Source organism: Perna viridis, chromosome 2, assembly GCF_037379345.1.
Source record: "Perna viridis isolate PV_CMFRI_1.1 ecotype Kerala chromosome 2, ASM3737934v1, whole genome shotgun sequence".
Taxonomy (NCBI): Eukaryota; Metazoa; Mollusca; class Bivalvia; order Mytilida; family Mytilidae; genus Perna; species Perna viridis.
This window is the reverse complement of record NC_142446.1, coordinates 21,350,841-21,370,662: the sequence shown is the minus strand read 5'-3', so window position 1 is coordinate 21,370,662 and position 19,822 is coordinate 21,350,841. Positions and strand designations below refer to the sequence as shown.

Sequence of the window (19,822 nt, the reverse complement as noted above, 5' to 3'; positions counted from 1 at the left end):
ATTTATTTTTATTTAAAGCAATAGAATGATCTTCCTATGAGATATATTTATGAAAATCAATTTTCTACTGTGTAAAACAACCTACCCTTGTTTTTTGGTTTCCTCAACTTCATCTACAGTCATTCCGAAGATAAAGATATTTTCATCTCCCATTTCCTCCTTCATTTCTACATTAGCACCATCTAATGTTCCAATGGTAAGAGCACCATTCAACATAAATTTCATATTCCCAGTTCCAGAGGCCTCAGTTCCAGCTGTTGAGATCTGCTCACTGAGATCAGCTGCCGGGATGATTTTCTCAGCAAGGGATACACGGTAGTTTTCAAGGTAGACTATCTTGAGACGGTCCCCAATGATAGGATCGTTGTTGATTGTTCGTCCTACATTGTTGATGAGTTTGATGATTAGCTTGGCCATATGATAACCTGGAGCTGCCTGAAATTCAACATTATGCTTGTATTTTTTCGGTTTAATCATCAAATGACCATGAAAAAGATTTGAAGACTTGCATAGAAAAACTTACTCATTGGTTTTACATACCAATAGCCTTAATTTTGTAACACAAAATAATTGGAAAATAATATCTTATTATTAATAACAGTATATACTGACATTGTATTCATTAATATGTGATGACCAACAATATGGTAAAATGCAATAAATGCACCAGTCAATCACACTGCTTTGTACTATACCAGTGAGTGATTATTTTGGTCAGGAATCTAAAAGATAACCTCAAAAAACTTGAATGATGGAATGTTTGGAGTTTAATATACCACTGTAAATAATTCGTGCATTTCAGGACAATCAAACAGACCACGCATTGCACTATTCCAACACAATGTGCAAGTAAATAGCAGGAACAGACCATAGGAAGGTATGTCCCCCTATTTGGATACATTAATCTGACAGCCAATCAGCCATCACTCTACTCTATCTCCTATATGTATAGAGTCGAACTTCACTCGCTCTAACTTGGATGGCTCAAAGCCTGGGATTTCTCGAAAACAATTCAAAGTACCATAATTTTCCTCTATAATCAATATAAATAACCCTGGATTTCTCAAACTTCAATTTCTTGAACACTCGAACTGACTAGTCGGTCTGTATGGTAATAAATCTTACAGAATAATCCTCACTAACTCAAACTCGTCATTTTGTCAGCTTGGATAATAAAAGGTGTAAAAACTGAAACCCTATCATTAACTCATGATAACTTGAACACTTTCCAGTGGTCCCTTGGAGTTCAAGCTACTGAGGTTTGACTGTACTCCACAGTGATTATGATTTGTGTCTGTGTATGACATACCAGTAGCCTAAAAGATGGAACCAAAGACCTCCTGTAGTTGAGGCAAAAGCATTACAACAAAATCATTGAGGTGGTTCCGAAAGATGATGAGGAATTCATACTAGAACAAGAAGTCTTTCTTCAAAGAAAATGGAAAAAAGAGTGAACATGGTAAAAAGCAACAAACACACCAGTGTATGGCAGGATGAAGTCATAAACACTTTTTTTTTTACATATTCTACCAATCAATTTGAGAATTAATTCATTTCCAGCAACAATTTGAATGCAAATCAATGCTATATGACTTCTACTGGGTTCTACAATGCTAATGTACTAGTGAATGACCTGAAAGAACTTTACATACCTTTCCTCCTACCATAATAGTTCTGGGAGTGAACTGCATGCTAGGATTTTTCTTTAGTCTGTTGTATAGCACTATCATGTGGAAGCAATTGAGAAGCTGGCGTTTATACTCATGGATTCTCTTCACTTGCATATCAAAGATGGAAGAAGTGTTCACAGTTAAATTAAATTGCTGTTTGATATAGTCCGCAAGCTTCATCTTGTTTTCCTGAAATATACCAGTAATTAAATTGAGTCCAATTTATTCATGTATGGTGTATGTATTTTACCTGCTGTTTGTTTGTGGTATTAAGTGTGAATGAAATCATTAAATCATCTTTGCATCTGAATGTTTAAGTTTAGATTGTAGCTCCCATCATGATTTTTCTTACTTTTATGTTATATTAATAAATACTTCAGGTTTTTTCCATTGAATTATTGTAGGGGTAATTCCTATAACAAAGACCTTTAACAGAACTTTTAAGAGTTAAAAATGAAAAGTTAATTGATGGTATTTAGAATTCAGACAAATACTTCACAGTAGAATGGACTGGTAAAGACACACCATGAACATTAACTAGCTTGAGATATATTCATGATACTTGTAAAATTGTGCTCTTTAACCTTGTTCCCATTACATGGAATGACAAAACTTTTATTGATCCCAAATCACCTAAAATCAAAAGGAAGACCAAATTACTACTTTTAGGTAAATCACTTCAAGAAAAGCCTTGGTTTGTTCTTTGATTTATTCCTATATCTAACTACATCTTATTACCAGTGACAGTCTAAACAAACAACATTTTATTCTTATTACCGTACAATTTTATAAAGAACTATAGAGTATACTGACCTGTTTGACTTTGATGACAGTCCTGAGGAATGTTTCATCTGATGCAAACTTCTTTAACTTCTCTAATTCCTTTAGATTGGTAACCCAGCCTTCTCCTATTTTCTAAGGATAAATAAGTAAAAGGTTTAGACACTTATTTTCATTATACAGATATATGAGTACAAAATATCAAAATAAACTGTTATCACAGAGATAAGTCTCGCCTGTTCGATATTGTCAATACAATGGTGTGTTTCTTAAATATTATTTTTTGTGTTGCTTCCATATTTTGTATAATAATATGAAACTACAGAATTATCAATTTTGTTTACCACTAGAAAATGCACTAGGTGACAGATGGATGAGCGCTCAAAGAAACTTTTCTGGAGGCCATCACAAAATACCTCACCACTTTGTGTAGCAGGGTATAAAAAGTGGTCACAAAATTCCAAATACTTCAAGTGGAAAATGCTTTTTAAAATAATATGTGACTATGAATGGCAAAAATGTGAGTAGCTGGGGATTAAAATGCATCACATGCAATTATTAACATTGAATTTTATAAGTTAACAGACCATGCCTCTGGGGGTATATGTGTAAAACTGTGAATTTGTGATGCAATGATGGTAATGCATCTGTACACCAAATATCATTGGCCTAGCATAAGGGGTTCATGTTTAAATGAACTTGTCAGAAAACTTAACGTTAAGTTTGTAGACGCCGTCGCCGGAAAAGCAAAACCTAAGTCTCGCCTTCCACAACTTTAATTGTAGGCGAGACAAAAACCAATAAAAAAATTAACTAATACCATTTAAGAAAAGAGGTCACTTAATAGTTTATTAACAACATTTTCTAAAAAGAAAAGTTATACTTTATTTTAAAAGTACACAGTAAAAAGGGGAGTGTATATGTCAAGAAAAGAAGCTCTGGTACCTCAAGCATGCACAAAAAGAAAAAAGTCAATGTAGTCAATGTAGACTGATAAACCAGTATAATAATTAACATGATTTTACAAATGGCAGTCACACTAAAGATCAAATGAACATCTTACATGACATGTTTAAAGAATGATGAAAGAGTGTTTTTTTTTTTTTTTTTTTTACAAGAAGTTTTGAAAATTTCTCAGTACTTATTGTATGTTTATGCAGCCTTCACATAGTTAAAGAGTTATCAAGGGAACCAAACCAACAAAAAAGCGTTTGATGGCGTGTAAATTGCTGAAAAGCATGTACACGCCGTGTGACAAAATCCACAAGTGTAAAATGTTGAAAAAGCGTGTGTTACATGCAAAAATCATGTTAGTATGCTTATATCTAGGAGCAATATTATTTTCTAATGTAGATGCTCGCCAAGTGATAATTACTTTTGTTGAGAAAATGTGATTTACCCAAACAATTCTCAACCAATCTAATTCAATTAATTGCTGTACGAAGCTTTGTGGCACTGGGGTATGCTTTTTGAAATATTCAGGAAATTAAATTAGTTCTTACATCAGCAATAACATCAGACAAGCTTGGATTACAAAGCAACAACCATCTCCTTGGTGTTATTCCATTTGTTTTGTTCTGGAAGCGTTCTGGGAACATTTCAGCAAAGTCTTTGAAACTTAAAAATGTAATGTCATATATTGATTTACTAAATGAGAAACTGTAGAGGTTTTTTGTCACGATCATACAGGCAAAAATAGAGGGAAAAATCACAGCTAAATCTCCAAAATTACTTATTGGTTGATGACCTTACAAAATGATTATAAACTGAAGTAAACTTACTTAATACATTTACACATACCAAATTTCATAATCACAAACCAAAATAAGTGAATCAAGATTTTTCTTCATGTAGAAGTGGTTTAAATAATTTCTCTACTCAAGATAGTAATATTTTACGTAGTTATTCACTTGCTTTTAATGGGAAAACCTATTTCCTATATTTTGTCATTAACTAAAACTTACGTCTCATTTTTAATGATGTTTGAGTGAATGGCAGCCACACCATTAATAGCATGAGAACCTACAATAGACAGATAGGCCATGTTAATTCTCTTTTCTCCATCTTCCTCCACCATTGACATTCTCTTCATCCTGTCAAAGTCTCCTGGCCATTTCTGTGCAACTTGCTGTCAAATTAAAAAAAATAATTCCAAAAAAGTAATTGAAAAACACTACAATATTTACATCTTAAGTCACTGAACTGATCCCAACCTTTCCCATATCAGTGACTGACAAAGTTCAAGTTTTGCTATGTTTGACCTAAAAAAACATTCAGACCAAAATCTAAAATAGGAGGTGCACATCTTAAACATTTTATGAGTTACAGATAAGAGTAGCCTTCTGTGTAAGGGTAATACAGGTGGTAATAATGATCCCTTAAACCAACTAGAAATACTGTGAGCTTATTTCACTAATTGATACCCTCACCTCTCATTTCACATATGAATACCAATATGATTCAGATAAAGAAAAATATTCGAAAGTCATTAGAACCAGATTATTGAAATTAATTCAGTTAAAAAACAGTTGCAGATGGGTTTGGACAATCAAAATATAATGAGCTACCATATTGGATGGAAATGCTAAATTGTAGGTGCATAATGGCATTATACGATAAAAAATGTTTCTATGGATTCCATTCAGATATTTCATGAGTTGGGATAAAATCTAATGACAGATCTCAGCATGATTACTATATACCTTTTGCTTTTCAAGGTGGGGTTAAAAATAAATGGTACATTTGTATTGTAAAATATATGTAAAAATTTTGAATTCTTATGACTGTAACATGATGTATTTCTATGGATATAAAATGCATTGTGTGTAAACAATGAACTTGAATCAACCTGGCAGTAATATTACCTACCTGTAAGAAATTGTGATTAATATAGAACATGATTTGTAGATGTCTGGGGAGTAGGTTCTCTAAAAGATGAACTGGCCACCTTTCTAAAGCCTCTGGTAATACAGTATGGTTAGTGTATGCACATGTCTTGACGGTCAGATCCCAGGCCTTGTCCCATGGCAGACCCTCTATATCTACTAATATTCTCATTAACTCTGGGATGGCCAATGATGGATGGGTGTCATTCAGCTGAATGGCTACCTGAAAAATAGCACAAAGTACTTTACAGAAGTGTTAACTAGTTTGATATCTCATTATAACTGCCTGAAACAAACTGTTCTTGAAGAAAGTAATAACAATACTGCAGCAAGTATGCCATATTTAAAAAAAAAAAACAAAAAAAATTGTCAAGCTTGTTAAAACATGAATTTCTGTATTTCCTCAAATAGTGAGTTTATTTGTAACACTGTATACTGTACATATAAGACTAAGAGTAAACCAAGTAATAAAGGAGGGTCAGACAAATTGGAAAACAGTGACTGACATACAGACTCTATCTTTATTTGGAGGGGTACAAATATAACTTGCTAAGTCAATTAACACTATTCACTACAGTTAATGAAAATTGGAGGTAGCATTTTTCAATTATGGTACAAAACTTAGATCATCCCCCTTTTTTATTCATAAAAAGTCTTATAACTCATAAACTTAAAAATATTACTTGTTTTCATAAAAATAGAAAGAGAGCTTACATCAATTAAAAATAACTACTTTTTAAAATTTCATGAAAATTGGTGGAAGTATTTTTTAGTTCAGTCCAAAGACAGGAAATTAACCTATGTTTGTCCATAACTCAAAAACATAAAATTTGAAAATTAATAAAAATGGGAGCTCACACCAAAAGAATGCAACAACTCACCAAAGTTGCATGAAGGGGGAGGCATTTTTAGTTAAAGTGCAAAGTGTCAAGGACAGACAGACACAATATACCACAATATGTCCTGCCTGGAAAGTAAGGTGTATAAAAAGGAAGTAAAAATTGTTATTTTTGTCTTAAAAAGGATATAACTTCTCCAAGGAATTCTTTGACAAGTTGAGCAGACTTTAATCAAACATTCCAAATTAAATATAGTTTCCTATATCTCTTCTTGTTTTGGGGAAATTGAAATAGATAAATTTATCCCCTCCCCAATGTTCTTCAAATAACAATGATGGCCATGTTATACACTAGATCAGCATGATTGACTCAAGTTAGTAGATATCCAAAGAATGGTTGTGACCAAATTTTGTTGCAATCCACTCAGTAGTTTCAGGTTAGAAAATTTTTTTAAAAAGTTAACAAGGACCGATATTAGGATGTTAATGCCAGACCAAACATGGTGGCAATTGTTAATAAAACTAATATATCACTGTACAGCCAGAAGGGGATCTAAAATTGACCCACCTTGTCAGGGAAAGCATCAAAAGATGTACGAATGGGATCTCTGCTGCCAAACTTTGATGATTTAAACCTACGAATAATGTCTTGTAGAGTACTGGCTACCAGGAAATATTCCTGTTTCAATCTCAATTCTTTACCTTCAAACATCTGTAAAATAGGAAAAAAAAACAGATACAGACTTTGGTTTCCAAAGCATTAAATTTAAATTGAAATGAATAATATATTACAGTAACCATGAATTGAAAAAAAAACCTTTGGTTAGTCCCACTCAATCTGCAAAACAGCTGAGGGAATAAAAAAATATTATAGAATAGATCTCCTACAGTATAACGTATTTTGGCGTGTATTATGCGCACATTTTTACATAGAAATTATTTCCAGAACATGGGGGTGCGTATTATACATCAATACATAAGAACTGGCCATGAAATTAAAGATTTTAGTACATGAAAAGACGTAATGCGTAATGTAAACAAACAAACCGGAAGTGAAATGTTACTGAAAGAAATTTGATGATATCTAATCATCAAATACATCTGTAAGTATTAAATTTTTAGTGATATTTTCTTCAAATCATTTTCAAATGACTTAATTACAGGTTTCAAACAAAGATTGTACAATATTTCCTCCTTATAAAGCATGGTTAGAAATTAATATATAACAACTAAAAACCAAAAAGTAACAAATTCCTTTTTTTGTCAAACCCTCCTTATCAAAAGCTTTTACAGCTGAAAATGTATTTATTTTTGATTGTTTCTTACAATTTTCTTTCTTAAAAGTATGTTTTTAAATGAAACTTGTGAAATTTGAGGTACAACCAAAACCGGAAATGCCTGATTTTCCAGACTTTTGAATTTGTTTTATAAGCCATTTCATACACCCTGTGTCAATTTTATCATGCTTCAAAATTAAAATCATCCAATTTATGTAGCTACTGATGTTAACATGATATTTTATTCTGCATAAAAGTTTCTTTCCTTCACATTTTCATAAATCGACTGATCAAGTGCAAAATATCAATTTTTTTGTCTTAGAAAATTTTACTGCAACCTAAGTCTAAAAAACTTTTTTTTCACATTTAGACCTTCAAAATTGCACTGTGCACAATACATAAATGTGTACTATACACACCTAAATACCATATACAAAATGTATGTGTGTCTTACGGTAGCTACATTTTTAACATTGACTTCAGTAAAATACTGATACAATCATAAGCAGTCAGTACTTCTTTTTACTGGATGTTTAAAATGAAGAATAGACATTTTCTAAACTGGATTTTACAAACATAAGCAGCACATACATAATCATTATGATAAAACATCACCTATATTATCATTACGATAAAACAGCACCTACATTATCATGATAAAACACCTTTTAAATTATCATTAGGATAAAACACACCAGTGACATTATCATTATGATACAACCCCAATGACATTATCATTATCATAAAACACCACTCACATTATCATTATGATAAAACACCACTCACATTATTATTATTATAAAACACCACTTAACATTACTTACATTATCATTATCATACAAAAGCCATCTTAATTTATTTAGGATATATTGACCACTTACATTATCATTTGGATACAAGACCCTGGAAATATTCTCAGCTTCATTTCTGTCACAAACTGCCTGGATATACTCTCCATTGTTGACTAAAAATAAGATCACATTTCTAATTAGTTTGGAAAACCTTATTAAAACAAGAGAAAGGCAAATACAAAACAAAGTTAACCACTGAATGCACCATGTACATCTAAGAACTATGATAAATTCAATTTTAATTCTGTTATCAAATTGCCTTAGGGGAGAGAGGTGTTGAAGTGGTTGATGGCATTTTTGAACTTGTTATATAAAAAATCTTATAATAAAATCACAAGAATTTTCTAAGGAATGTTTCTTATATTTTAACATGCTATATGAAATCACCTTGTTTGTAGGATTTAACACTTACATAGTTAATTAAAGTGTAAAATCATCCAAACCATGTTAATAAAATACAAACATTTCTTATAATTTCCAATATTTAATGTATTTTCAGTACACATAACATTATACTGTTCAGGATTATTTGAGTTGCGGACTGCAGAACAATCAAAGATGATGACATTGCAGTATCCAACCAGGTTATATAAAACATCCTGCTCGAAGAGAGACAGCCAATCAGAAAGCTTATTACAAATCAGACTGAATTATTTGTATTTAGAATCACAAGAAAGACTTACAAAATTTCAAATTAAAGCTGCTGGAAGCCTTGGCAGACCACAATCTCATGGTGTTAACAGTGTTGTTACCATATCCTGGGATAGGTGTGTCATACGGCATAGCAAATACCACCTGTAATTAATCATCACACACTTATCTAAATTAACTTTATATTACATTAATAGATTAATTTAACCTCAATAATTTCACATTCATCCAAAGAGAATCTGTTCTTTAAATCAAGTAAAACTGGAAATATCGTTAGCAACCTCACAAAAAAATATCCCCCTGCTTCAAATGGAGTTATATGCAAAACCCTTAAGTTCAATTATCTCCCTCTGGAGTCCTTTGACAGTAATTACATTTCTTCATGCACATCTACATATGACGCCCAACCTTCCTATGAAAGTTAATCGAAATTCCTTGAGTGGTTTAGGAGGAGCTGCACTTATGTAGAACCCCAAAGTTAGAAATTTCTGATTTTTAATGAAAGCAACTTAAAGAATTGTTTTTGCCTAAAATGGTGAAAATATTATGTAACATACAAGACTTCTTTCAATAGAGCATTGATGCCCCTGTCACCGTTGTTAAACAAGAAATAGTAAAAACGAAGTGGAAATAGAAGTGAGTCAAAAGTCTTACACACAGTACAATAAATCATGAGGAAGCTCCAGACCAAAACTAAACTCCTTCTTATCAACAGTTTTAAATTTTAAGAAAAACTATATCACTGAGATGGAATCCATCTCTGTGGGTCTGCCATGGCAATTAAACCATAAATATAAATTTGATTTAGGTGATAAACCCACATGCCAAATATCAAAAGCCCATATCAAAAGACAAAAAAGTTGGACAAGTTTGTCACTGCAAAAAAAAAATATGAATATGACATAGGGGTCAAAGTTCAAGGTTCACCAAAATTTAACCACAGATAGATCCATGCTGAATACTTTAACCCACATCAGAATTTGGCTAAACCTAGCGGTTTTGGAGATGTATGCAAAAATCTGCTGTCTGACCCCTATGTTCTACTTTTATAACCGATCACAAATCCAAACGGTCATTTTGTTAAGGATACCTTAGAAAACAAAAATACCAACTTTCATTGAATTCTGTATAGTGGTTTTTGAGAAAAAGTAATACCATGAAAAACAGCAAAAAAGTCCAAAACTGGCAATAACTGCCACAGCTTGCCAAAACTATGCTAACTTTTTGTATCGTGCTAGGACTATAACAAATAGGCTTCTGGAACAGGGTTATGTTGCTACAAGATTGAAGTCATCACTTCAGAAGTTTCAAGGTCGTCATCATGAACTCATGGATCGTTATGGTGTATCCATCTGCACCATGAAAACTGATTTATTCAACAAGTCATAGTTTTCCTTTCCTCGTTTGTCTACCCCGAACTTGACTTTTTATGAACAACTCGGTGGGATTTTCTAAAAAAGCAGAGGATGCTTACCCTACCAGTGCAATCAATTCGAATTGTACTTTTGTGATATAGAACAAAGTAGTATAATTAGATTGAGATCTACACCTTTTTTCCTAAAGTCACTGCACCAGAGAAAAAAGTTTGTTGTTGAAAAGCATATGTTTATATTGTATGATAAAAATGATATTATAAAAAAAAAAACATGAATACTGGGTACATGAAGTAATTTGAGAACCTTATCTACATAAAAAGTTCCTATAGAAGCTTCTGAAAACAGAACAGATATTTACGATACAATATCAGTTAACATTTAAAAATTATAACATCTAAAAATACATGTGTTATTACAAAGCAAAATATGAAAAGCAATTCAGGTAACTATTCAACATGCACTCTCCTGTTCATATATTTCTTAAGCAATTATTTCCTGCTCAAATTATTTTAAGTTTACAAACTACAAGTATTGTGTTCTGAATAAATAGTACTGATTTTTTACTAGTAGGTTAATTTTAACACATTGCATGTACAAGTATGTTATAATCTTTATATTAAAACATCCTGATTCACCTACCATACAACCTTCTACAACAACATTTAATTAATTCTAAATAAAAAATCATCTTAAAAATTAACTTTTCAAGTACCAGAAGATTTTAATTGAGGTCACTAACAGTATTTCATATCATGTATCTAAGTACAATACAGATAACATAAATGAATTTTTTTTTATCGAGAAATAGTAATTCTTTTACAATTATGCCCTAAAGTAAGTTACATGTACATTTTTATGCTTGGCTATAGGAGAGATGTACTAAGCTACTATACCAACCTGGGTATCAACCCACTTCTTTTTTCCATTAGATTCCTCCACTCGACCATAGAAGTTAATTGGCAATACATATTCTGGTCTGGCTTTTTCCCATGGGTTTCCATATCTCAACCAATTATCTGGTTCTTCAACCTTAAACACAAATGGTTGAAATCTTTTTTTTTGAGGCAGTTAACACTTTACGTTATTTTTCAATGTGAACTTTGTGTTTCATTGAAAGAAAAATATAGAAAACTTATACTATGTAAAAAATGGGAATTTATATAACAGCAATTTGATATTTAATCTACTACTATATTATAAATTAAAACTAACAAATGTTATGGAGATCAATGTAATACATGTATTTCTTATACTTTGACCTTGGTAATTTGAAAAAACATGAGCCATCAAATTCTATATAAATAGTAAAAAGGCTATATTTGAAATGACAGATTACAGTAAAAAACCCAAGAAAATTCAACATACATGCAAGTACACATAGTCTCACCTGCCAACCATTGTCAATTTTCTGGGCAAAAATTCCATAGTCATAGCGAATACCATAACCATATGCAGCTAGACCTAAGGTTGCCATGGAATCAAGGAAGCATGCTGCTAGGCGACCAAGTCCACCATTACCTAGACCAGCATCCTCTTCTATCTCCTCAAGCTCCTCAATGTCTAATCCTAACTATAGGAATAAAAATAAAAAGTGAATGAATGAATTCCATTCAGTAAATTGTTACTACATGTATTAACAACAGAAAATATTTTCTAAAGTAATGGTAAAGTTAAAAATATTCTGTTGAACAGTTTGTACAAATTAAGGCAATGTACAAAATGCAGTGTCATAAGGGTAACTGCCTTAAGTCATTACAAAAAATTCCCTAATAAAATTTAACATCTACATGTATGAAAATGAAAAGAGCAACTTTAATGACCATCAAAAAACATGGAATGGTACATAAATCTTAGAGTAACATCATGTTTATTTACCTGGTAAAGGGCTTCATCACAGGAACTTTGTATCCCAAGATTGACCATAGTATTGGCCAATGTTCTCCCCATATAGAACTCTAATGATAAGTAGTATACTCTCTGAAAATGGAAATAAAACATATCTTAAATTATGTTGTAAATTATTGTAAGTCAGTATTATACAATTGTTTTTTTTTCAATAACAATAATTAAAAACTAGTCTAAAAGTGAAGACACCCAGTAGCTAAACAAATTTAAGAAAATTGTTGCTATAAATTAAACCCTTGCAACACAGTAGAAATTAACTTTAAATTTCATACCCTGAAACGTGTGGACAAATATAGCCGCACTTATCTCTTTTAATAATTTGGATCATGATTAAACATTTCATGTGAAATATGAATATGGTTATTGATTTTTAAAGGGAACATTTGCTTATGCAAGTTTCCTGTCTTGTAGTTTAGTGAAAATTCAAGCTTAGAAATAAGACTTTCTGGTATACTTTTATTTTAAAATGATGACTACTAGTGTGATATTTTTAACTGCCATTACATAAGAGTATGTTAGCCACACCATTTTGACCACTGGATTTTATTTCAAGCTACAGCAGCCATCCTGATTTATCGATAATAAGACATGCTATCTGTAAAAGGCAAACCGAAGTTCATAATTCCATCCATTCAAAAGATTAGATTTCATAGATCAGATTAATTTGAGTTTAAGAAGTCATTATCAACGTTCTTTTCTCTTGCATATTATGCAATCTCCTTTTTCTTATTTTATTAGAATTAAATTAATTATAAATTTGGGAGCATGAAATTTTTAATGTCATTATTAATTAAACTGAGAACTGTTCAAAATGTCAGAAAGTGCATAATTAGCCAAGTCCACAACAAACAACCATCAGATTTCCAAACAACAACAAATTTTATCCTAGAGTACTATTTCATATTGACTTTCTAGAGACCAATAGAGAATAGAACAAAATGCTCCCAGGAGCCTGCATTGCTCACCTGGTTGAATTTTGCCTTTCAAGGGGAATAATTAAACAAGTTGTCCAACAATTTTGACTCAAGAAAACTTTGATAGGACTTATCATAAGGATCATTTCAGTAAATGAAAGTCTAAATCTATCATAGTTTTCAAGTCATTAGCTGAAAACTGAAAAAAAACCCTGTCATTTTCTCCTGTCAAGGGCAATAACTCTTATAAGAAGGCGTCTAACAAATTTTATGCCTAAGACTTTTGTAGTCCTAAAAATAAGGATCATTTCAGCTATTGAAAGAATTTGGCTAAACCTAAAGGTTTTGGAGATACATGCAAAAAACTACCGTCTGACCCCTATGTTCTATATTTAGTAACAGTGGCCATGTTTTTCGACGGATCAAAAAACCCCACTTCAATTCTATGCAGGACACCCCAAGGAACACTTATACCGAGTTTTGTTTCAATTGGTAAAATAGTGTCAGAGGAGAAGATTTTTGAAAGAAATAACATTAAAGAGTAATCAAGGGAACCAAGGTTACAGCGGCAATCAAAAGAATGCAATCCAGGGACAAAGACCAGACACAGAAAACAGACACACACAACAAAGAACATCAAGCAACCAAAATCATACACACAAAGCAACAAAAGCAAATGAGCAACTCCACCAAAAACTGGGAGCATGGACCAGGCACACCAGCAGGGCAAGTGCCCTCTGCCTTTCTAGAAACACGCGCCGAGTTGCTCATAAAAAGCCAAGTCCGGGGCAGACAAACGAGGAAAGGAAAACTATGACCCGTTGAATAAATCAGTTTTCATGGTGCTAATGGATACACCATAACGATCCACGAGTTCATGATGATGACCATAAAACTTCTGTAGTGATGACTTCAATCTTGTAGCAACATAACCCTGTTCCAGAAGCCTATTTGCAAAAAAATAGCAAAAAACTTTGAAAAAGGGCAATAACTCCAGCATGGCTTTATAGATTAAAATGAAAATTTGACCGCAGATAGATCTCATCATGCTAAATACTTTTACATGGTCAGAATTGGGCTTAACCTAACCGTTTTGGAGATATATGTGAAAAAAACTATTGTCTGACCTCTATGTTCTATTTTTAGTAAAAGTGACCATGCTTTTCGACAGATCAAAAATCCCCACACCTGTTCTATGCAGGATACCCCAAGGAACATTCATACCAAGTTTGGTTCCAATTGGTTGAGTAGTTTCAGAGGAGAAGAGTTCTGAAAAATTGTTAAGGACGACAGACGGACGACAATGACGGACGCCAAGCGATGGCGATAGCTCACATGGCCTTTGGCCAGGTGAGCTAACAAGGATCAGATATGGTGACATGCAATAAATGCACCATCGTATAACCCCTGTAAAAATAGTAAATGCTTAGAGATCACCAATAGGTCTTCAGTAAGTGTAAACACACCTTAAAGTAAGCTCTAAATAGACCCTGACAACAAAGTAATAAAATCCTCATAACAGAACAATGACACTTAATCAAAATAAACAAAAATAAAGACACATTAGATTTCTCCTATCAACATGGAATCATTATCAAACACAGTGACCAAGGACCCACATGCATTCACTTAGAGGACTGGCATAATTATTTGAAGAAGAAAGTGAAGACAGCACATCCTTCTATCTACATTATAATCCAGTAGTTCAAAGAAAGAGGTAAAGATGGTGCAGTATGCAACTGGTGGTAGAGAGAGAAAACCCAAGAAGAGAAATAGAAGATAGACTTCATCATCTGAAAACCTATAACTGACTACATACAGTACACATATGCAGAATTATATACATCCTGAAGCTTGATTGATTATTTAGTGCTTTATAAACTTGTATTGATGGTGCTGCCTATCTTTGTACTTCATTTAAACATATGTTAGAATAATGTTTTATTACAATTGTGTGCTAACCATTATTACATGCTTTTGTTCATAACTGTTGCATGCTTTTGTGCATTTTAATGTGCTTGTTACTATATATTGCACTAATGTCTATTGACAACTCAATATCATGTAAATAAAGATTCAAAATATCACTGAAATTTGTTTTGTCAAGCACATCAGTTAATTGGAATAGAAAAAATAAAAAAAAACAAAAAATAAACAAAAAACAAAAAAACAAAACAATAACTTGCCAATTGATAACATTATAGAAAACCATTTTTGAATCAGAATGGTGGGCTAGTATGCACATTTACACTTCAAATTCAAACACCCTACCAAGCATGGAAGCAATCAGCCAAACTCTGAGAAGTTCAAGTTCCAATCTGCAACAATTGATATTAAACCAAAGATAGTATGGTACACTTTTTTGACAATTTTAGGGAGTGAAGATATTTTATGAGTTAAAATTATTATGCAAGAAGGCTACAAAAAACATTTCAAAGTCAGATGCAAGTACATGTACATGTACCACACATTTGTCATACTTTAGCTGTACATGTACATGTACACTTAAATAGAGGCAGAAATTTATAAGGTCAAAAAGAAAATTTAAAAAGTGCATCAGTAAGCCTAATGTCAGCAACAATGTTTTCTACATTGAATCTATTTGTCAACTGTTATAGACACTTGAACACATGGTTTAACAGAAATATAATATATGTATGTTACAACAGTTTTAATCATCTTGTTGCATGAGAAGTGCTACTTAATGATGTGTACATTTAAAAATTTAAGATAAACTTGCTATTCAGTAAAATTATTGTCAACAGACAGAACGTGACACAACAACATTTTAATCTGACGCTAGCATGTATACTCAGGAAATCTCATTCAAGTAGTCAGTAATGTTCATGTTTAATATGATCTCTGTATAAAAACAAATACATTGTAGAAAAAAATGAAAGAAATATTTGATTCAGTTACACATTTGATCACTTCCCTAACTATAATTGTATATAAATAGTGTTCTGCACTAGGCCAAAGGGTGTCATATGTAAATTTTACCTACTAAATAAAATTGAAATTACTGCTGTGTGCTTATAATCTGTCTCCCTTTGTCAAAGCAGTTGCTATAGTAGTCTTACCTTTAAAGACCAGAAGTTGCATGGAACTTACTTGTAAAACAACCAATCAAAATACAGGGTGTAAGTATGCTTATTATATTATTCACAAATAAAACAGGACTTGCTCTTTTGGTATCTCTATCTATTTTAAAGATAATGTGTTTACTTTGCAGATATCATACACATGTATGAACATTTTTTTAACAATTAAGATAGATATTAAACTACTACAGTGTTTTTTTTATCCATTTGTATTCTACTTTAAAATACATCAACAATCATATTTAAATTTCACTTATTAGCCCTTAAAAATAAATACTGATTTATGCTAAAAGTAAATTAATAAAAAGGCAATAGTAAGATAGATGGAATACATCATGTTAATAAACTTTACTCTGTTTTTTTTCAGGTAAAATTGTGATGTGTCACAGTATGTACTACTTATCTCATCACTTTACTGTTGACAAACCACAACATTTAAGAATATAATGTTTTCAAATATTCCTTTCAAAACCATTAACAGATATTATATGAATTTCATATTCAAAATAAAAATATTTGTTTAAATAGCAATAAAAATGAAATATCAGGAGAAATTTAATATGAGACAGGAGAAATCTGTACACTCTATTAAATAAACATACATGTAGGTTTATATTAGTACTCCTAATCAATTTTGGAGCTTCTTGGTCCGGTCAAATTTCAAACACATTTGTATTTTTTTAATGTCATGATTCATGTAGCTCGAGTGTTGGAGTAAATTCTTTTGTAGGAAAACCCTCTTCTGTCAACTCGTAGAACTTTCTAAGGACCCATACTATATTCTTTATTTTCATTTTACAATTTTTGGACTTCTCCACCATTTAGTTTACTTTGGAGGTATTTCATTGTTTGCATATTTCCTACTTCAATGCTAGTGTCATCAAATATACATGTACATGTACAGTCCTTGAACCAATCTGCCCAACGATTTGACGGATCGATGACGGCTGACTGATTGATCGCTGACAGATCAATAACTGATAACTGGTGACCGATCAGATTGCAGTTTTGTTATGTAAATTGATGGAGTTGAAATGACAAAAAGAGGACTTGTAGACAGAAGGAGAGACAGACCAACATGGTCAATACCTCAAAAACATTAGACCCTATGCAACTTGATTGTGTTGTGTATAAATACATACTTGTACAATATGACCATTGCAAAAAGTCTGAAGAATAACAAGTTACGCTAAATCTTCTGCATTCATTACATACATATACATAACAGTACTTGTGATGAAAGGGTTTTAAAACAGATTTTGTAAGGTAAAAACACTGCATAATAAATAAATCACCAAAATATGATAGATATTTTATTACAGTCCAATTTTCACCCCATATTCCCAAACGGTAGGGTTATTACCTCCAAAATCAACCCAACCCAAACCTGGCTTCTATAGAATTTATATCAGGAAAAAAAAAAGAAAGAAAAAAGGCAAAAGAAGTTTTAAGTGTACCCTAACTTTAACACAAAACTTTCATAATCCTTTGATTTCTCTCTCATTTTATATTCAGATGTAGGACTAAATGCAAGATTAGTCTGAGAAGACTTTAGTTATTATAAGCAGGCAACAAACAACTTATAAACCTATGTAAGTGACATGACTCGCATACAATAATGGTATACCCTTTATACAAGGAAAGTTAGGACTAAAATACATGTACATGTAGATGTGAAACAAACAAAACCTACAAAGAGTAACTTATACTTAGTCATCCAAAATAAATCACTGGCCCTTTGCCATAACAATGTTTATGTGTTAACCTCTATTTTGTTCATTTAAAAGATGTACAAATGTATTTAAACCAATCACATATAAATATAAGTTTTAACACAACCTAGTAACTGTTTACCCATATTTCTGGAATAATAATTTTCTCAACATCATCATCATCATAAGAATTGATAGTCAAAGTCATTAAAAATTAAAATTACTCTTGAGTAATGGTAAAATTGTGTTACTTCAGGTATACCTGGGTACATAAATCTAAGTACCATCATTTACAATATTGTCCATGCATAGAGTAAGTTCTGTGACAATGATTATACAAAGTTGAAACCATATGTATGTATTCAGTACTGACTGGTAATTGCTTCTTTAATGGAAACTAAAGTGCTTTCAAAAGCTCCATTCAAATAAGTTGGAATATCCAATTGAAGCTTAGTTGTATATGATTAAATGTATAACATTTTTGCTTCTATTTTCCCGGTCTTTGTAATACCATCTACTTAATTTGGACCCAAGAGTTGAGTGCTGGTACATACTCTATAACATGTCAGCAAAAAAATGATAAAAGAAGTTTTAAATGTACCCTGACACGTTCAGCACTGAAATTATTTATACATTTTATTCACATATTCATGATGCCTTTGAATATTTTGTTATTAGATTACTATGTAATCTCTTGAAGATTCTGTGGTATCTTTTTCTTTACATTGATAACTATACTCATACATTTCATTCATGTTATATATCAGATGTTCATCAGTGTAGCTTAAATCATTTACGCTTGACCCTTTGACCATGACGTTAATAAATACATGTCTAAAAATGACAAACATATATCATTACACATACAGTTGTATATGAAGTTGTGTGTACTACAAATTACATGTACATTCTCTATTGTAAACTACATACTATCCATTTCTAGATGATGATGTCCCCTTGTCACCATCAGTGATTTAGCTCATATGGTGTTTACATATCATAATTAGTTAGATTTGCTTGTATTTGTAACAATTCTCTATGAAAGAGTAATCAAGGAAACCAAGATTTTAGCGGAAATCAAAGGAATGTAATCCAGGGCCAAAGATCAGACATGGAAAACAGACAAACATAGCAAAGAATATAAAGTACAATGTAACTAAAATAATACATACAAAGTAACAAAAGTAAAAGAGCAACTTGAACTCCACTGGACCATGGACCAGGTGCACCGGTAGGATAAGCATCCTCTGCTTTTCTAGAAACATCTGCAGAGTTGCTCATAATAAGTCATGTGACATATTCACCATATCTATTCTCGTTATTTGTTTGTTTGAATTTTGAACACGTACATGTAAGTCTAAAATCCATAAAATCTGCTGGATCATCTTTACTGACCAATTTTTATCACAACAACAGTGTGAACATGTACATTGTATATAAATGTACTAGTGTATGTGCAGCGGATAATTTTTTCAATGACTTTAAAATGTACACAAACTGAACATTTCTCAGAGTGTAAGGAATATTTTGTGTAGCACTACTTACAAACATACAAGTGTAATTGACTTCTTTACAAGTGCAAATCCAATTAAATGATATTACTTATTAATATATAAAACTATTTTTTTTGTAATTATAAACAATCTTCATTTTCTCCAGTCTTGTATTACATGTATATATTTTCTATAATTACAAATGTATCATGATTATTCTATAATGTTTCCAGGTATTTTAGGGTATTCTTGGGTATTTCTATGGACCTATTTTGAAAACCTTTTCTTAATATTATATGCAGATGATACTGTTCTTTTATCAGAATCAGACATAGACTTAGAAAAGCAACTTGACTCACTGCATGAATA

The 19,822-nt window shown here is 31.8% G+C and overlaps 1 protein-coding gene across 1 annotated transcript in view; it reads right to left on the bottom strand.

Moving 5' to 3' along the window:
- Positions 1-19,822, bottom strand: part of LOC148624040 (glycogen phosphorylase, muscle form-like) — a 28,243-nt gene that overhangs the window by 5,589 nt on the left and 2,832 nt on the right. The window contains exons 2-13 of the mRNA XM_088566468.1: positions 12,204-12,305; positions 11,716-11,898; positions 11,226-11,357; positions 8,985-9,096; positions 8,332-8,414; positions 6,742-6,885; positions 5,319-5,558; positions 4,415-4,578; positions 3,953-4,067; positions 2,484-2,585; positions 1,653-1,859; positions 86-435 (exon numbers count right to left, since the gene is read on the bottom strand). Of these exons, the coding sequence (XP_088422594.1) occupies positions 86-435; positions 1,653-1,859; positions 2,484-2,585; positions 3,953-4,067; positions 4,415-4,578; positions 5,319-5,558; positions 6,742-6,885; positions 8,332-8,414; positions 8,985-9,096; positions 11,226-11,357; positions 11,716-11,898; positions 12,204-12,305 (1,934 nt within the window). The remainder of the gene's footprint in view (positions 1-85; positions 436-1,652; positions 1,860-2,483; positions 2,586-3,952; positions 4,068-4,414; positions 4,579-5,318; positions 5,559-6,741; positions 6,886-8,331; positions 8,415-8,984; positions 9,097-11,225; positions 11,358-11,715; positions 11,899-12,203; positions 12,306-19,822) is intronic.